The sequence below is a fragment of the Silurus meridionalis genome, chromosome 10, assembly GCF_014805685.1.
Source record: "Silurus meridionalis isolate SWU-2019-XX chromosome 10, ASM1480568v1, whole genome shotgun sequence".
Taxonomy (NCBI): domain Eukaryota; kingdom Metazoa; phylum Chordata; class Actinopteri; order Siluriformes; family Siluridae; genus Silurus; species Silurus meridionalis.
The window spans coordinates 5,419,523-5,439,727 of NC_060893.1; the positions used below are offsets into that span (position 1 = coordinate 5,419,523).

At 41.1% G+C, this 20,205-nt stretch overlaps 2 protein-coding genes across 2 annotated transcripts; one reads left to right on the top strand and one right to left on the bottom strand.

Moving 5' to 3' along the window:
• The first annotated feature begins 144 nt into the window (after positions 1 to 144).
• Positions 145 to 11,070, top strand: mpi (mannose phosphate isomerase). Its single transcript, XM_046860250.1, is given in 9 exon segments — positions 145 to 304; positions 600 to 727; positions 3,127 to 3,327; positions 3,433 to 3,574; positions 3,661 to 3,840; positions 3,960 to 4,133; positions 4,631 to 4,839; positions 8,596 to 8,659; positions 8,662 to 11,070. Coding segments are annotated over 9 exon segments (1,314 nt in total). The 5' UTR covers positions 145 to 225; the 3' UTR covers positions 8,799 to 11,070.
• A 1,483-nt stretch (positions 11,071 to 12,553) lies between these two features.
• On the bottom strand, positions 12,554 to 19,900 carry trex4 (three prime repair exonuclease 4). The gene is made up of 2 exons (XM_046860260.1): positions 19,621 to 19,900; positions 12,554 to 13,231 (listed from the first exon to the last, which is right to left on the bottom strand). Exons 1-2 carry the CDS (start codon positions 19,688 to 19,690, stop codon positions 12,675 to 12,677), a joined length of 627 nt encoding a protein of 208 aa, XP_046716216.1. The 5' UTR covers positions 19,691 to 19,900; the 3' UTR covers positions 12,554 to 12,674.
• Between the last annotated feature and the right edge of the window lie 305 nt (positions 19,901 to 20,205).

The following is a 20,205-nucleotide window of genomic DNA, read 5'->3' on the forward strand; positions in this document are numbered from 1 at the left end:
GAATGTTTTATTTGCCATACAATTATCTCATGCATAAAAGGTCATCCGTATTATAAACGGAAAACTAATTCGCACGAATAAACGCGAATTGTGGTTGGATTCGGTTTTTTTTGTAATTATTATTATTATTATTATTTTGGGGGAGAAAAAAACAAAAACAATACTAAGAATGACTTCATTATGAAATTATTATTTTATGAATATTTTTTTTGTGGGCCAAAATGAATGGACTTCCGGTTTGGCATCGCTGGAGTGACGTCACGCCTGCTGGAGTGGCACCTTTCAGACATGGAGGAAGTGAGAGGTGGGTTTCATTCAGCTTTGGGTTTTATTATAGCGTTATTATAAATAAGGATTGTTTTGGACCAGCATTCATATGTGAAAGGGAAGCGTTCAGGACGTGGGCGTGTGACAGTGTGTGTGTGTGTGTTCGTTCATGGTGCACTTGGTGTCCATAGCGCAGTGCAGTTGTCTCTAGACGCAGTGTGTGAGAAACCTGAGAAAGTCTTGCGATTACATGATTAAATCTTATCGAACGCCTTTTCCTTGGTGTCGGTGTGTAAAGTCAAGTGTGTAGACTCTTGATTTGTCTTCTGCAGTGTTTCCACTGTCATGCATGGTCCAAAACTATGCCTGGGGGAAGGTGGGGCTGGACAGTGAGGTGGCCAAGCTGGTGCTAGGTGGAGATCCTCAAGCTGTCATACAGGATGACAGACCATACGCCGAGGTAAGCACATGATCCACTTACACCTGATCATCACAGATCACAGATCCAGGCTTATCTGCTCATCAGGTGAACCTTCTTTTGATTATAGCTGAGTTTGTGGACACCTGACCATCACACCCATAGGTTCTGATGGTCATATGTTATCTTTAATGTCCCAGCAGTCCAAAACCTTTTTTCCATCACGGACCTGACTGTGTAATAATGTGCATATTATATTAGTATTACAACAGTGATTGAATTGAGGGGGGGCTGGGGGATCCGGGACCCCCCATAAGGCATTAGGGACCCCCATGACAAGTAAAAAAATAGACTTAGGGGGTCCCCAAGATTATTTTATTAAAAAATCTATGAATTGCACAACAACTGGGGACCCCTCCATAAGACTTGACTCAATTCGATTATATGATCATAACGCAATAATAATATCATAACATATGATAAGACACACAATTCACGGTTCTGTACGTTTGGGGAGGGGGAATAAATGCAAAACGTAAAAATTGCTTGTAGTTTTTTTATTAACGCAGTTTATTATTATTTAACATTTGTGAACAACAATTTAATTTTTTTTTTTAATTCTTTCAATTAAATGGTTAAAAAATATATCAAATAATATTTTCTAATATTTTCAAAAAAATAAAATATATACAAATAAAATAAATCAGATAAAAGAAATGTACTTTTTTATTATAGTGAATAAATTGACACAACACTTCATTCACTCCCTCGATATGCGGAATTGTCGGGATTTTCTCCTTTCAAGAGAAATTCACGAAGCCGCGCATAAAACGGCAAAGAATCCGTATATTGCTTAAAAGTGCACTACGTAAATTTAGGTTACTATTTTATACCTCTGCCATTTTTGTGTATTTCTTTCGAAGTTGAATAATAAAAAATAAAAAGAGAGTGACACTGCGCTCAAAGTGCGAAGCGGAGACTAAACAAACCTGCGGTCCACCACTTAATACGTTCCTGAGGGAACTGGGATTTTTAACTTGGTTCCGCACGTAACAGGGATTGCATTCGGTACACACCTATTATATATAGAAAAATGGAATTGTGACTATTTTAGTGTAGGCATTAGTGTGTTCAGGTACTGGTTGGTTGAGGGAGTGTAGTCGGTGTTCCAGAACGAAAGGTGTTCAGTGGGGCTTTCTTCATGGCTTTGTTGGAGGATGCTCGAGTTCTACTTCTGCTATAACATTGGCTGACTATGTCTTCATGGAACTCGTTTTGTATACAGCGTCCTCGCACTGCTGGAAAAGCAGGTTTGACTGCTCCGTTGTAGTGAAGAAAATGAAAAGGTCTGGTCTTCTAAGTTTTAGTGAAGGAAAGTGATGAGGTGGCAGCTCAGTGGTTAATGTATTGGACCTTGGTTCATAAGGTCATGAGTTCAAATCCCAGCTGCCACCACTGGGTCCTTAAGCAAGGCCCTTAACTCTTTGCTACTTAGTTGTAAATGTACATGCTAGAAGGTCCTGTGTTTCTAAACTCGTGGTATTGGTTTAGGGAAGAAGAATCACCTATGAGTGTGACGGTCAGCTGTCCAGCGTCGTTCACTCGCATTCACTTATAGGAGAAAATACTTCAGTGAAAAGGAAAGACATAAAGAATTGTCAGCCCGAGGTACACAAAATGTACAGTTCAGTCCATTTCTTGGTTTTTAAATGAAGGTTTGGTTCAATTTAGGTCCAGTTAGAGGGGGGAAGAAACGCGGGGAAGAAACGCTTTCCATTTTCCTACTTTTAACACGGCAACTTCGAGATGTTCACAATCACTATAGAGTTTAATAGACTTTTTAATAGACTGTTTTTGTTACAAAGTAAATTGTAAAGTGTAAACTTGAAAGTAAAGCAACTTCTCTTGTTTTTAATTGCGTTCTTTAAATAAAGATCGACGACTAAACCTACTATCCCCCGGGAAAGATTTAGATTTCCCTATGTCATTTCTGTCCTATTATCAATGGTTTGCTGATTTGGGATTGCACATCACCTTTGGCTTGCTCATATAAGATCTGAATCTATATCCTGAATTCTATAAAGCTGCTTTGTGACCCTGCTTAATGAATTAAACTGACACATGCCTTTTAGCTCAACAAATCTGTAAATAGCTTTGGCCTTTGTGGATCGGTTTATTTCTGTCTTGGCCTGGATCCCAAAAAAAAAAAAACATAGCAGGTCTATTAAAATAATGGAACCCCTCCTGTGAGACACATTTAGAGGTCATGCATGGCTCTTTAAATAGCTAAAAAGTCAAGCAGGGTCTGTGTGAAGGTGTCGCGTAGCTGTGTAAAGGCTCTAGAAGCTTCTGTCTCAGTTGTATTTTTGCTGAATAAACAAATCTACGGTTGTTCGTAGATCTTGTGAGATGCATTATGTGCGCATGTGTGTGTTTATTAGCTTTGGATGGGCGCCCACCCTAAAGGAGATGCTCTTATCAAAGACAACAGAATTTCGCAGAGGACCCTAGGGCAGTGGATCGCTGATTACCCAGCATGCTTGGGGTCAAAAGTCAAAGACACCTTCCATGGGCAGCTCCCTTTCTTGTTTAAAGTGCTGTCGGTCAACACTGCGCTTTCCATCCAAGCTCATCCCAATAGAGTGAGTATTAAAGGGTCAGGGGGATCGAATAGGAAATAATACATATTATTTCACTGGACATCAATTTATTGCACACATTTTTAAACTAAGCTAAATGCTTTTCAGGAGCTAGCGGCTAAGCTACACGCCCAGTTCCCTGAGCATTACCCCGACAACAACCACAAGCCCGAGATGGCGATTGCACTGACTGAGTTTGAAGGCCTGTGTGGTTTCCGGCCATTGGAAGAAATCATATCGTTTCTCAAAAGTGAGTCAGTACATTGTTCCCACGTTGGATTGTGCGGCGTGTATTCCCATGTGCATTTTTGCTGAATCTGTGTTTTTCGCCCACAGATGTCCCAGAATTTCATGCGCTGGTAGGTAATGAGCCAGCGGATGAGCTGCAGAGAAGCAGAGATAACCCTGCACGTGCCTCTCTCGCACTGAAGAAGTGCTTCAGCAGGATGATGAACTGTGAGAAGAAAGTATTTGTAGATCAGCTAAACATGCTGGTGAAAAGAGTCTCTGAAGAAGGTAAAAACACATTTTAAATTTCCAGGTGAACATTCTACTCCCAGGAGAATACACCAGATGTATTCGTTGTTTAATTAAAGACAAAAAAACACTATTTCTTTATTCTCCTCTTGTCCTAGAGGCTGCAGGCAAAGACGTATGCAGCAGTAACGGAGAGCTGCTGCTTCGGCTCCACTCTCAGTACCCAGGTGATATTGGCTGTTTTTCCATCTACTTCCTGAACCGCATTGTGCTGCATCCAGGAGAGGCCATGTTTCTGGGAGCTAATGAACCTCACGCCTATCTGTCTGGAGGTCACTCTCTTCTTCTGATTTGTTTATTGCCCTATTCAGATTTCTAAAATATTAAATTAAGAATTTGTAAAAATATTTATTTTTATAAAACAAAGGCTATGTCCACACTATTCGGATGAATTAGAAATTATATGAATATGAATTAGTGTTTTCGTCTGAAAACCCCCCGCAAAATGTCTGAAAACACTCACGTCCCTGTACTGCGCATAAGCAAAACGTATATTTTTGCTGTAAATTTGTAGTTATGGCGTTTATTTTTTATTTATTTTTTTGTTTTACGGCAATGACTTAGAAAATGTTTTTTCAAATTGATCCACTTGGCAGAGCGTTTAATGATAAACAGAGTCTCATTGTGGACGGAAGACCAAAACGGGCGGAAAAATATGCATTTTCAAACTGAACGTATCTGTGTAGACATGGCCAAAAGGCATTTTTTGAGATGTTCATTGTTTGTTCTTAAACTATGACAAAATGCTGACCATAAATTCATCTTCCAGACTGCATCGAGTGCATGGCATGTTCGGATAACACGGTGCGTGCCGGACTGACTCCGAAGTACATCGATGTGAACACGTTGTGTGAAATGTTAAACTACAGTCCCGCTCTGGCCAGTGCCAAAATCTTTCCCGCAATTCAGGACCCTTCAGACCCCTGTGTCCGCCTGTACGACCCACCTGTACCGGACTTCACTGTCATGAGGATACAGGTAAGTCACGCAAAGTTTTGTCCTCAATCCTAGTTTTGACCTCAAACCTTTGGAGTAACCGCGAACACTGAACCACAGACCGCCTCACATTATGGTGTTCAAAACTTTTGTTCCTATGTATCCTTATAGAAAGCGGGCACAATTTTTGGTTATGATCTGAGGTTATGACTAGATAGATAGATAGATAGACAGACAGACAGACAGACACTTTATTCAATCCAATGGGAAATTTACAAATTCCAGCAGTATCCACAAACCTAGGCAATAAGGCATGCAATAAATACAAATAAAAATGTAGAGTAATAAACTTTAGTTACAAATTCTGTGCGAAAACTGAGTGTTTTTAACAAGTCCTGTGCAAATCCGAGTATTTTAAGAAGTCCTGTGCAAACTGGAGTGTTAAGGTGCATAGTCTACAGTGTGTAGTACAGTTCAGAACAGTGAGAAAGTCAGCACTGACTTTTCCCCCCTGAATTGGAATTGAGCCGCATGGCATGGGGGAAGAACAACCCCGCAATCTGTCAGTGGAGCAGGGCGGTTACAGCAGCCTGTCACTGAAGCTGCTCCTCTGCCTGTAGTCTGTGCTGTGCAGTGGATGCAGTGGCTTGTCCATGATTGAGAGCACCTGTGTCTCTGCCACTGATGTCAGGCAGTCCAGCTCTGAGCCCACAACCGAGCCCACCTTCCTCACTAGAGTGTCCAGACACGTGGCGTCCTTCTTCTTGATGCCAAAGCATCTGTAGCAGCTTTTTGCAGACGTTGAAGGATGCCAACCTTCTGAGATAATAAGCCGTCTATGTCCTCTACTGCACAGAACGTCCGTGTTAGCAGTATCGTCCATTGAAGTCCTAGATCACTTTCCTATACTCCTCTTTCCCCCCTCCTGATACAGCCTACGATAGCAGTGTCGTCTGCGAACTATTGCACGTGGTAGGACTCTGAGTTATGTTAAAAGTCCGCTATGTACAGGGTAAACAGGACTGGAGAGAGCACAGTCCCTTGCGGCGCTCCCCTACTGCTTACCACAGTGTCAGACCTGCAGTCACCCAGTTGCATGTACCGAGGTCTCCCTGTCAGGTAGTCTGTGATCCACGCCACCAGGTGTGAGCCCACTCCCATCTGTTTTACCTTATCTTTGAGGAGCAGTGTCTGGATGGTGTTGAAAGCACTGGAGAAGTCAAAAAATGTATGCAAACAGCAGAGGGTCAAGGGGCATGGTGGACCTGGGGTATCATGTGGTGTAACAGCACCCTCTCCAGAGATGTCGGGGAGACTGCTTTCAGCTGCTTCAAGTGAATATCTTAATCCCGTCCCACACCTCCTTCATGCTGTTATTGTGCAACATCTGCTCCAGCTTCCTGTTGTACTGCTCCTTCCCTGAGCTGGACTTTGAGTTCCCTCTGCATAAGCTTAAGCTCCTGCTTTCTTTTGGTTCAGAAGACCCTTGATGTCAGGGCTTATTGTTTGCATAGCAGCATACAGTTCTTACCAGAACACAACAACGTCCATACAGAAGTTCACAACCTTCTCAATGTTCCCACTGTGCGACCCCTGCAGTACATCCCAGTCTGTGTTCCTGATGCAGTCTCTAAAAGCCTGCTCTGCCTAAGTAGATGTTCCTGAATGAGCGTTTGGTTGTGGGTAACCTCCTCACTCTTGGTTTGCAGTGAGGCTGAAGCAGAATAAGCTTGTGGTCTGCTTTCCAAAGTGCAGGCAGAGGGGTGGGGCTGTACGCATCCTTTACATTGTCATATAGTCAATAGTCCTATTTCCCCTGGTGTTACAGTCCACATACTGGGAGAAAGCCGGTTCAGAGTAACATGATTAAAGTCCGCAGAGATTAACACAAGTGATGTGTTTGTAGTCTAGCAACAGCGGAATGGATGATGTCAAAAACTACCACTGCGTCGGCATGTGGGGGAATATAAACAATAAGAACACTGGCGTGTTCAAAATTTCTGGGCAAGTAATGGCAAACTTACAGCCAGAAGTTACAGTCCAGGTAGCTCCACATCAGCATCTGGAATGCTAGTCATGAGACACGTTTCGCAGAAGCACAACAGACTGCATTCTGAAGTTCAAAAAAGAGCAAGGCACACAGAGCTTCTGGAAAGACTGCAACTCTCCTCTGCCTGTAGTCGGTGCTGTGCAGTGGATGCAGTGGCTTGTCCATGATTGACAGGAGCCTGCTCAGCACCTGTGTCTCTGCCACTGATGTCAGGCTGTCCAGCTCTGAGCCCACAACTGTGCCCACATTCCTCACCAGAGTGTCCAGACATGACCGTCCTTCTTCTTGACGCTGCCTCCCAGCACACCTCCGCATAGAATAGGGCACTTGCCTTAACAGTCTGACGGAACATCTGTAGCAGCTTTTTGCGGACGTTGAAGGACGCCAACCTTCTGAGGAAATAAGCCATCTTTGTTCTCTCCTGCACAGAGCGTCCGTGTTAGCAGTATCATCCATTAAATCATACAATGAAGTCCTGGATCAGTTTCCTGTACTCCCCATTACTGGAAAAAAATATTCCCTTGAATTTCAGAGCACGTCAGCTAGGGGTGTAACAGTACACATATTCGTACCAGACCGAATACAATTCTTTTTTACGTGTGAAACGTAGCTAAAATCTGATTTCCCTCACGTAAGTGGCAGACCTCACGTTTGTTTAGTCTCCGCCTCACACTTTTAGCTCAGAGTCACTGTTTTATTTTTATTATTATTATTATTATTAAACGTGAAAACCTGCCCAACAATGCCAGGGGTATAAAAACGAAACTACAGTTAGCGCAGTGTCACCGTGGTTACTCAGTCCGTACCGGAAATAGGATTTGTTGTGCGCTGAAACACAATATATAGTGCGTTGTTTCGCACACGCAAAATCGACGCCACATTCTGCCATCTCCAGCGCTTGCAATATGGATTGTTTAGCGTTTTATACTACAATTTTGTTTTTATTTTTAAGAAGCTTCAGGAAATCTTCTTTAAGAAAATCCACATATCAAGGGAGTGAATGAATGAAGGATAGAGGGAATGAAGATCTTTGGTAAAATATGATGAAATAGAAGTGGAACAGTTAAGTAGAACATATCTTTAGAAAAATAAATATTAAATGTAAAACACATACACACACACTTACATACACATCTGTATTATTCAAATAGGGTCTGATAAATGTAATGTTGAATTGCATTTTTTTTTATTTATTTATTTGTATTAAATTTAATTCATGCCAATTTAATCGATTGCTCAATGTAATAAAAGTGTATTGCATTCATTTCATTTCATTTATTCTATTTTATTTTTTATATATTTTATTCTTTACAAAATATAATAAAATATTATTTAACCAAGCAGTGTTTTAAAAATTTCAACTGTTTTTCACAAATATTAATAATAACAATTTTATGTTATATTTAAAAACCAGGGTACGTACCGAACCGTGACTTAAAAACCAGGGTACGTACCGAACCGTGAATTTCGTGTACCGTTACACCCCTGATGTTAGAATTCGAGGCACACTTTTTTGTGTTTTTGAGCAGAAACCCTAATGATTCGTTTTAGATCAGATCCGTCAGTGTGTTTTCTGAACACATGCTTCAGTAGAAGGGATTAGGCATGAGGAAAAAAATATTTTGTTTTGTTCAAAGCTGATGACATGACCAGTATCACACATTAGGTGGTCTTCTACTTCAGATCTACAGTTCTAGATTTAAGTACTAAATACAGTTGAATATTTTTTTGCTGTGTTCTATCTCTAGGTTCCTCCCTCAGTGAAGCAGTACACCATGAGCTCTTTGGACTGTGCGTCTATCCTGTTAGTGATCCAGGAGAGGCCAGCACTCTATCAGACCTCATGCTGCACAAGGGTTCCGTCCTGTTCATCTCAGCCAATGAGAGCGTCACGCTGCAGGTGACATCGTCTTCTGGCATTAGAATGTTCCGAGCCTGCTGTCTTCTCTAGACAGAAATGCGGTCCTGAGTTCGTAGGACATGTTTTGCTCTCGCTGATATGTTCAGCGTGTATGATTTTACCCATAATACATTGGTTTTAACGTTGCTCCTTGATCAGCAACTTTAAGGGAACATAACCACTGAGGATTAACCAAACCATTTCAGCAATATACCAAGCAAAATCAGTATAGTAACAACACACACACACACACACACACACACACACACACACACACACACACACACACACACAGAAATATACCCATGTGGTGTCTTTTGGTAGGGGTCCTTTCCTTTGAGCCGTATAATGGTTGAATTAAGGAACAGGTATTTGGGTGATGGGTAACTTTACAAAGTGCCAGTTTTCTCATTCCGAGCATACTTATGGCCGAGCATGACAAATCATTTGAGATTATTTGCTTTTGTGTTTGCCTGAAGAAAAAGTCCTCTTAGTTTCCTCCTTATTATTACGCATGTGCTTTGATAGAAACGAGCCAGTCATCTGCTGACATCACCTCACCCAGCCCAGTTAGAATCATCATTCGAATGCGCAGCTGCATGTTGTAGTTGACTTTCTAATTAGCATTTAGTCTAACAAAATAAATAAATTGCAGCTTGCATTAAGGTTATTATAGAAGTCCTAAGAGGGCATGCATTATAATGTTTTATTCTTTTCTTCTTGTCTCATGAACTTGACATTACAAGAGTAGTTTTCTCGTTATCTCGCCATAATGAAAGTAGTTTTCTCGTGATGTCGACGTGAAAGTAGTTTTCACGACTTCATTTTCTAGGCATAACAAACGTTATTACGCGATTTCGCCATAACTAAAGTAGTTTTCTCGTGATCTCGACATCAAAGTAGTTTTCTCGTGATCTCAACATCAAAGTAGTTTTCTTGTGATCTCGACATCAAAGTAGTTTTCTTGTGATCTCGACATCAAAGTAGTTTTCTCATGATGTAAACATCACAGTAGTTTTTTGTCATCACGACTTAATTTTCCCGGAATAACAAAAATTTGTTTTCTCGTGATCTCGACATAACAAAAGTTGTTTTCTTGTAATCACGACTTAATTTTCTCACCATAACAAAAGTTGTTATTACGTGATTTCGCCATAACAAAGTAGTTTTCTTGTTATCGCTATTTAATTTTGTCGGAATAACAAAAGTTGTTTCCTCATGAACTGGACATAAAAGTTGTTTTATCGTAATTTGGCCATTACAAATGTTGTTTTTTGTGATTTCAACGTAACAAAAGTTGTTTTCTCATGATCTCCTCATAACAGAAGTTGTTGACTCGTGATCTCTTCACAACAGAAGTTGTTTTCTCGTGATCTCCTCATAACAAAAGTTGTTTTTAAAGTAAAAGCATTTGCTTTGATCGGGGACTCAAACACAAACTACAATAGCTCTGTGCCTGTCAGTGATGGACACTTACACTTAAGTGGGAGGAGGCTGTCAGGTCTGCAACTTTATTGTGGAAGACAATATAGCGACCCTGAACGTGTAATTGATTTCATTACCAGCCAGTTTGAGAGACTGGGGCATTTGCATGCCAATTAAATGTTGATAACCAGAAAAGAAGAAAGAAAAAATATTATAACGCATGACCTCTTAGGACTTGTGAAGGTTATACCTAATGTAAAATGAAATTCTCACAGGGAAATGTTTTAACCTGAAAGCACATGCTCAGTCAGCAGACTCACGAATCACTCTTACTATGTGAAACGCAAAACTCACTCTTCAGGGACTTTTTAAATTATAAAAATAACCACTACTGAGGAAAAAAACTTCCGGTTTTTATTTAAGAACGTAAAACCGATTTTACGTACTCTTTTATGAATCTGCTAATAGAGTCGGTTGTAAACAGGATGCTGGTCAGATCTCTTGTTTTGTTTTTTTCTTGGTGAAAGAGGAAACCAGTGATCAAGTTGCTGATAGTGTTTTTACATGACTAGCGTGAAAGTTGTTCCTGGTACTACCCGTCCTCCGTCCCTGTTCCTCTGCAAGTACGTGTTTGTTCTTTCCCTGAGACGTCTCTTACTGGAATCACATGACGATATTTGATGTACAAAGTATTTTACGAATATTTGTTTACTGTAATCTCTGTGCACTTTTTTGCGAGGGCATCCGATGCGGGTAGTGCACCAGATCCTCAGATTTTCAGTGTTTGCTACCTCCGGTGAAGGGTCGGAATAAAGGCATGGATTAGCATTTTGGAATCTGCTGTGGCATGAGGATGTGTAAACTATTTAAACCCTAATAAACTACAATTCTGTCGAAATTCTTCAGGACTTTGTGTTTTCTTTTGAACATCTTCAGCAAACGGTTTATCCTGGTCCGGGAACGCCAGGCCACGGTGGGAATAGTCCCAAGATGGGATGCCAGGTCATAACAAGGCAACATGTACACTAGGGTTGGGTATCGTTTACATTTTATCAATACATGTACTTATTATTACTACTCTCTATAAGTCCCACGCTTCATGAAAGTACTTGAATATTACACACATGGTTTCAAGGCCTGGAAGGTATTGGTCCCTGAAAGTGCTTAAATTTGAAATACATTTTGTTTAGTAGAGCGGTGCTTTAATCTCAGAATTTGAAATAAATTTTGTTTAGTAGAGCGGTGCTTTAATCTCAGAATTTGAAATAAATTTTGTTTAGTAGAGCGGTGCTTTAGTCTGTCCCCCTTACTACTAGAATATTTGTTTTATAACATTTAACATTACATTGTTAGCAGTGTATCCGAGTGTTTACTTTTGCGGTACTTCCCCTTGAATTTGTACTGAGCTGGGGGCCATGCTGGAGGGGACCATGCTGGAGTGGGTTTGGTTTCAAAAGTGAAGTTTAAGTCAATGCAAAATGTTATTATATACAATTGAGTGCCTCCACCTTTGTGGTAACAGTCCCAATACTTTTGGAAATGTAGTGTATATATGGTTAAAATGACAAAAGTTTCTTGACTTGACCAGTTTGACTCCACCATAGTGACAGGCAATAAATCTTCCACTTTGAATGTAGTGACAGCCCTAGGACCCTCTTTCCGTGCATCACAACAGTGAAGGGGCTGCTCCTGGGTGTCAGAGTCAGTGAGACCCTGACGGTTAAACCCTTTTTAGCGTATCGTTTTCTGTGGGGTTATTCATATCAGATTCACATATTAAAACAGATGTGGTGTCCTGAAAGACTTTTAGTTCTAACTAAAGACTTATTTTATAATGAATGTTACCTTCGCTTGAGGCTGAGGCAGTAAAGTTGGAGTTGTGGCCAGGAGATGACGGAGATATAGTAAATATTGCTTGAGGTAGATGGCATGTTTGGTTTTGAAGATTTGTTTGTAAAGTTTTGTAACATGAACCCACACTTTTGAACAATAAAACACTTCTGCCATGACTGATTGTCTGCACAGGAACACACACCACACATGCGCATGGATATCGCATGTACGTTGAGCAAACGACGGCCACTTGATGACATCATTAATGGACGGAAAATGACAAGCAGCCGCTTCTCATTCGCCATTAACACCGAAAGTATATGTAGATAAAACAAGAGAAGTATCGATAACTGTCATTTGTCCTGTAGTATGGTATTGGCCCAATTGCGTACCGGTCCAAAAAATATATAAAAAAAAAAATAAAAAGATATCTATTCCTAACCATAGCTGAGGATATTAGCAAGCAGGATATCCAAGAGCTATGAGATAATGGTGTTAGTGGAATTTGAATTCAAACCGAACAAGGCGCAAAACTGATTCATAACTCCTTGTAGTTAAATAAACATTTATTTAAATATAGGAATTCAATAAATATTCTTAAAAACAAAGTGAAACTCCGAAACGAGTTATACACGGATCATTCATTTGAATCCAGCAAAAAACTCTCGTTCAGTCTTTCGTTTTTTTGCTAAACAACGAGTCCAAGCTGAACGTGTGCCGCTGAATCTGATTGGCTGCTGGTTTTAGAGCACGATAAAGCATCTGCAGGGCCTGGACGTCACTCAAGGCATCGTGGGCCGCATAGGAAACACCAAGCACAGTCTTAACCAAGTTCTCCTGCTTAAAGCTTTGAACGCCGCTGTCCTTCAGAAGCTGCCGGGTCAATGGGAGACTGTCCAGGAAGCCCAAGATTCCATCCTGGAAGGTTGCTTTTAGGTCAAACTCGTCCAAAACTCTAGCCAGGACAAGGCAATCAAATCTGCGGATATTGTGACCCACCAGCAGAGGGCGTCCAAACATGCGAAGGAAGGTGATGAAGCACACCAGGGCTTCCTTGAGCGAATTGGTGAGCACTGGCCTGCGGTGGCGAAAGAGTCGATGTCGACGTACTCTGAAGCCCGTAATCCTGGAAGCACCAGGCTCCATCCTGCACCGAGGAACCATAAAGAGGTTGAAAGTGTGATGACCGCTCACCGCTGCGAGCTGAACAATGTCACACGAGGGCCCTGGAGGAGAAACGGTCATGGAGTCAAGATAAGTTGAGGGAGCTTTGGAAAACCGGCTTGCTTTAAAGACTTGATGGAGCATCAAACTGAGCACTTTGATTTGCCTGCATTCCTCAAAGGCCAATTTTCATCAATTCAGATAAATCCAATCTGATTATTTCAATTCAGTTCAAGTTTATTTTCTATAGCACTTTTCTCAATGGACATTGTCTCGAAGCAGCTTTAAAGAATGTTAAAAGTATAGAACAAAAATTTGAATATAGGGAAATTATGAGTAATCTCCGATTAGCAAGCCTGGGGCGACTGTGGCAAGGAAAAACTCCCGTAGATGACATGAGAAAAACTCAAACGGGGAACCCATCCTCATTTGGGTGACACTAAGAGTGTGATTGTAAATCATTAAAACATTACAAACACCAGAAAGTGAGAACCAACATGAGCACCAGAGTGTGTGATTATGAGTAATGTCCTTTCTACAGTCTTCTACAAGCAGTTGGAGTTGTGGAACCAGGAGCTACTGAGCAATTAATTAGCTTAAAATCAGAAATCATTCCAATTCAACACAGATCGCAAATTCCTAACATACTGTTTATATGCACTCCAATTGTTAAAATGTGCAGTACATATATTTAAAACAAAACCTTCTCAATCACATCATTACTGACTTTACTTCTGTCAAAACCCTCAACTGTATTTTTGCCTTGTGACATGTTTAACAAATGGGTTCCTGGTGGTCTAGTGGTTAAGATGCGGCGCTCTCACGCTGCGGCCCGGGTTCGATCCCAGGTCAGGGAACCAACCCCAGCCACTCTTAGTGCCGGTCCCAAGCCCGGATCAATGGGGAGGGTTGCATTAGGAAGGGCATCCAGTGTAAAAACATGTGCCAAATCAAACATGCGGAGGATCCGGTGTGGCGACCCCTGATGGGAGAAGCCGAAAGAAAGTATAAAGTTGAACAAATCCTCAGTCTCCTTTTTTTGGGGTTAATGGGAAAAAAAATTGGATTCAAATGTATTCATGCCTACATTTTTACTTATGTATTGGACTATTTAGATATACACTACGCAATCTGATCAACTAAATCGTTTACTGAAGTCTTTCAGATTTATTGTATCTTATATGTATCTAGTTTAGGCAAGTTCTTATAAAGAATATTACAGCAATTTTATTGAAAAATTAATGAAATGACATGAAAAGTCACCACAGCAGATCATCTGTCTCCATACCCCCCTGTCCTCTACATCTGCCTCTTTCAAAACAACTACCTGCATGTCTTCCCTCACCATATCCATAAACCATACAACATCGCAGGTCTCACCACAGTCCTATAAACTTTCCCTTTCACTCTTGCAGATACTCTTCTATCACAAATCACTCCTGCTATCACTCTTCTCCACCCACTCCACCCTGCCTGCACTCTTTTCACTTCTCTAACACACTCTCCATTACTTTGCACTGTTGACCCCAGGTACCTAAACTCCTCCACCTTCTCCACCTCTTCTCCCTGCAACCGCACCCCTCCACTGCCCTCCCTCTCATTCACACATATGTACTCTGTCTTACTCCTACTGACTTTCATTCCTCTTCTCTCCAACTGTACCTCCACCTCTCCAGGCTCTTTTCAACCTGCTCACTACTCTCCCCACAAATCACAATATCATCCGCAAACATTATAGTCCATGGAGACTCCTGTCTGACCTCGTCCATCAACCTGTCCACCACTGCAAACAGGAAAGGGCTCAGGGCCGATCCTTGATGCAGTCCACCCTCCACCTTAAACCAGTCTGTCGTTCCTACTGCACACTTCACTGCTGTCACACTGTCCTTATACATGTCCTTCACCACCCTCAAATACTTCTCTGACACACCAGACTTCCTCATACAATACCACAGTTCCTCTTTCGGTACCCTGTCGTACGTTTTCTCTAAATCCACAACCACACAATGCTACTCTTTCTGACCTTCTCTATACTTCTCCATCAACATTCTCAAAGCAAATAATGCATCTGTGGTGCTCTTCCTCTGCATGAAACCATACTATAGTTTACAGATGGTCACCTCTTCTCTCAGCCTGGCTTCCACTACTCTTTCCCATAACTTCATCGTCTGTTATTTCTACTTCTTACATTTTCAAAACAGACTCGTTACTATTTGGTGAAATGTCTATATTTTTTTCTTCTCATTAAGTGCGGGTTTTATCTTATCAACCCGTTTCCTGTCTTTGCGCAGCTTTTTCAATCTACCACTGGTTTATCATTTCCTGTCTCTCACACACCACAGACTAGTTTATGACGATAACAATGAGCAGGCAGAAGGAAACAAGTTGTCTGGGGTTAACGTGGATGAGACAGAGGGAGTCAGTGATGTAAACATGACTGAAAACAGAGACATTCCTGATCATCATCATCTTTTCTCTGCTTGTGTTCTATATGTGGATGTTCAGCCTGGACACATTCATTAGATATCAAAATTTGAAATTCGTTTTGTATTTATATATTAAATAGGGCTGTCAAAACTAAGCGTTAATAGCTTGTTAACACAAATTGATTTTAAAATTTACCAGTTATATTAAAAATAGATAAATAAATATGAGGCGAAATTAAAACCTTCAACGCATCATTTATTTATTTATTCACGCATATAAATATTTGTTTTACTGATGCGCCGATTCTCAAATCAGAACCAAAATCCGCCATGAAGGACATAAATTGCGAAATGTCTACTTTTAAATAATCAGAATAATTCATATCTAAAACAAATATCTGATTATGTAATCCATATGGAAGTTAGAAGAGGTACAATTGCTGCGGTATCACCTCATTAATCGTCCGTGTGGAAACATAGCAAAGGTTCGGTTTGGTGACCTGATGATTCACGTATTTCAAAACACCGTAATTACTTTCAAACATTTACAAGCATATTTAGTCTTTATGCTCTATGTTGAGTTTGTTGAGTTTCACTAATAATTAACATACATTTTCATAAAGCATCAACATTTGCCCATAAACACTTGAAATGTTTGAACATTTAGAACAGATAAAAAAAGTCGCGAGTTGACTTATGACAATCGTACAATTAATCACGATTAAATATACCATACAGCCCCAATATTAATATGACTTGACGTCCAGTTACCAGGTTGACAATAAAACAGGTAGTAGTAACGACTACTTTTTACTTAAGTACATGTCCAAGCACAAACTTCTTTAATTTACCTTCAGTAAAAAAAAAGTATAATCGGTACGTCACCTTTTACCTGAATATTTTACAACATGAGTATCTGTACTTCTACTTAAGTGAAGGATGTGTGTACTTTTGCCACCTCTGGTCAATGTGGCCACTGGACCCGTTCAGGGAACGCGATTTTGTTCTGCGCATGCGTAAAATCGATGACTTCCTGTCGTTTTTTACAACGATATGGATTATTTCGCATTTAATGTACAGCTTCAATAATTTCTGACATTTCCCTTGCACAATGACCATAAAGTTGAATCTAATCTAATATCGAAGGAGTGTACGAATGAAAGAAGGATGGAAGAAATGAATTCATTTATGAATGAATAAATTGATTGAATAAATAACATTTTTGTGTTTCCACTGTGTGATGTGTGACGAGTTGGGAGTGAGAAATTGTTCGTTAATAATAAATGACGTTGATAAAAAAAAATGACGAGCAATTTTGCATTTTCCCCAAATATATTGAACTTGAACCGAACCGTGACTTAAAAGGTACCAGAGGTACGTACCAAACTTTTAATTCTGTGTACGGTTACACCCCTACTAGCTTAATAGTTCAGGTGTTAGACTTCTGGTCAGAAAGTCTCGAGTTTAAATCAGCACCAAGCTGCCAGTGCAGGAGCCTTAATTACTGCCTAATGCAGGTCTGCCAAATGCCATGAACGTAATGTGAAGATGAGGTTCGGTGTTCTTGCTTGCACAGTCTGAAGATCACACCTGCTCAAAAGAATGCTCACGTCTCATTCATGGTACAGAAGATAACTTCGTTTGGATCTTATAGACTTCTGTAAAACAGAACACTGATGTTGCAATTAAGGAGTCTAGAGCAGGGGTGTCAAACTTAAAAATCTAGCTGGCCCGCCAGTATATAGCGCATACACCGCTAATACTACAAATCCCAGAATGCTTTGTTAGTGCGCATGCGCGTCAGTCGAGACCGCTGAAAAACTCCGCGCTGAATAAGCGCTGAATTTATCGGCGATTTACCGACTTTAAATCCCAGAAATGCGGATTTGAACTGCTCAGTAATCCGTTTGTGATTGACATGGGAAGCGCACCAACCAACCTCCAAATGGAGCTGATTGAACTCCAGTGTAGAGACACGCTCAAGTCAAAGTACGACTCTGTGTGTGCTGCACCGTTTCCATGTTTTCTTCCCGACACACTGCACCAACTCCGTGCCCAAGCTGCTCAAATCCTCTCTGTGTTCACCAGCACATATCTGTGTGTGTAACTGTTCTCTTTAATGAAGATGAACAAAACACCACTCAGGATTCTCACTGATGAACACCTTCACTCAATCCTGAGGATTTCCTCAGCTCAGAGCCTAAACCCCGACATGATGCTCAGCTCAGAGCCTAAACCCAGACATGATGCTCAGCTCAGAGCCTAAACCCCGACATGATGCTCAGCTCAGAGCCTAAACCCCGACATGATGCTCAGCTCAGAGCCTAAACCCCGACATGATGCTCAGCTCAGAGCCTAAACCCCGACATGATGCTCAGCTCAGAGCCTAAACCCAGACATGATGCTCAGCTCAGAGCCTAAACCCAGACATGATGCTCAGCTCAGGCCTAAACCCAGACATGATGCTCAGCTCAGAGCCTAAACCCAGACATGATGCTCAGCTCAGAGCCTAAACCCAGACATGATGCTCAGCTCAGAGCCTAAACCCCAGACATGATGCTCAGCTCAGAGCCTAAACCCAGACATGATGCTCAGCTCAGAGCCTAAACCCCAGACATGATGCTCAGCTCAGAGCCTAAACCCAGACATGATGCTCAGCTCAGAGCCTAAACCCCGACATGATGCTCAGCTCAGAGTCTAAACCCAGACATGATGCTCAGCTCAGAGCCTAAACCCAGACATGATGCTCAGCTCAGAGCCTAAACCCAGACATGATGCTCAGCTCAGAGCCTAAACCCAGACATGATGCTCAGCTCAGAGCCTAAACCCAGACATGATGCTCAGCTCAGAGCCTAAACCCAGACATGATGCTCAGCTCAGAGCCTAAACCCAGACATGATGCTCAGCTCAGAGCCTAAACCCAGACATGATGCTCAGCTCAGAGCCTAAACCCAGACATGATGCTCAGCTCAGAGCCTAAACCCAGACATGATGCTCAGCTCAGAGCCTAAACCCAGACATGATGCTCAGCTCAGAGCCTAAACCCAGACATGATGCTCAGCTCAGAGCCTAAACCCAGACATGATGCTCAGCTCAGAGCCTAAACCCAGACATGATGCTCAGCTCAGAGCCTAAACCCAGACATGATGCTCAGCTCAGAGCCTAAACCCAGACATGATGCTCAGCTCAGAGCCTAAACCCAGACATGATGCTCAGCTCAGAGCCTAAACCCAGACATGATGCTCAGCTCAGAGCCTAAACCCAGACATGATGCTCAGCTCAGAGCCTAAACCCAGACATGATGCTCAGCTCAGAGCCTAAACCCCAGACATGATGCTCAGCTCAGAGCCTAAACCCAGACATGATGCACGTGCATATAAGAAGAGATGCAGGAATCTGACTTCAACCAATCAGAGTAAATCAGAGTGTAAAAACTGAGCTTGAATGAATGTTGTCTTTATGCACTTTTTCTACTCTAAGCATGAACTATTAATAGTTAAATTATTGCTTTTTTTAACTGAAGGAAATTATTATTATTTTATTATTAGTTTTTTCGGGTTTTTTTGTTGCCCTGTGAAAAAAGGTTTACATTAAAAAGGAATTCGAAAGGCTATTGAGTTTGGCCCGCTGTGAATTTGAGTTTGACACCCCTGGTCTAGAGTTTCCTTTCAATATACATACAGTATGTATATAAATATAATGATCAGGTATCACAGGTGGGTCTGGTTCTTCTCTCGGTTTCTTCATGTCATCTCAGGGAGTTTTTCCTTATCGCCATACCTTCTTGCTCATTCGTGAGAAGTCGTTGCCCATATCCAGATATCTGTAAAGACGCTTTGAGTCCAATTACTCAAAGTACTATATTAATATAAGTGAACTGAAATGAATTTCTAGCATTTTGTCCAGGTAAGTCTGTCTTTTGGTAGCTACCATTTTCATTTATGATCTTCAGTAGGATGACCTTCAAACTGCCCTGGATTTATGTTGTAATGATGCAGAAAGTGTTCATGTTTTCAAATACATACCAAGGCCAGTAGTCTCCAAATCAAAGAAAACCATAGCAGGTGAATCAGTGGACTCAGGGTTGACTTCCATGTTCAACTGCACACACTTATTACAATATATCAATCATCTTGTCTAATAAAACCTCATTTACATATTAGATTGGAATAAATGGAGAGTGCAACAGGACAAAAATATTATCAATGAGTCTCCATTGAGACATTTTCTTCTAATGCCATCCAGTTTCAAATCTGGGCTCACGTTGCTCCAAAAAGCAGGCTGTATCCCAATCGAGTCCCCCAAGCCATACAGAGGGCACTATATAGGCTGTAGACACTATTATTTCCTCTGTATCGTAGTGCACTATAGGAGTGGAGAAGATGGTTCTGAGGTTCAGCGCCTTCTTCCGGTTTTAGCCGTTCATAGTGTGTGTTATCGCCACCTAGCAGACTGGAGGAGTGTGTGCAGTATTTACAAACTTTTTTATATATTTTTTTTCTTTGTGCATGATGTACAGAAACAAAATATAAGGTTTATTGTCCCAAAGCATACACACACATACTTTATATATTTTATTTACAATCTGTACATCGAATTATATAAGAGAC

Coding starts and splice junctions, on each gene's coding strand:
- trex4 (XM_046860260.1), bottom strand. CDS start 19,690: ATGGAAGTCAACCCTGAGTCCACTGATTCACCTGCTATGGTTTTCTTT. Junction 13,232..19,620: donor TTTGGAGACTACTGGCCTTG/GTATGTATTTGA, acceptor TTTCTCCTCCAG/GGCCCTCGTGTGACATTGTT.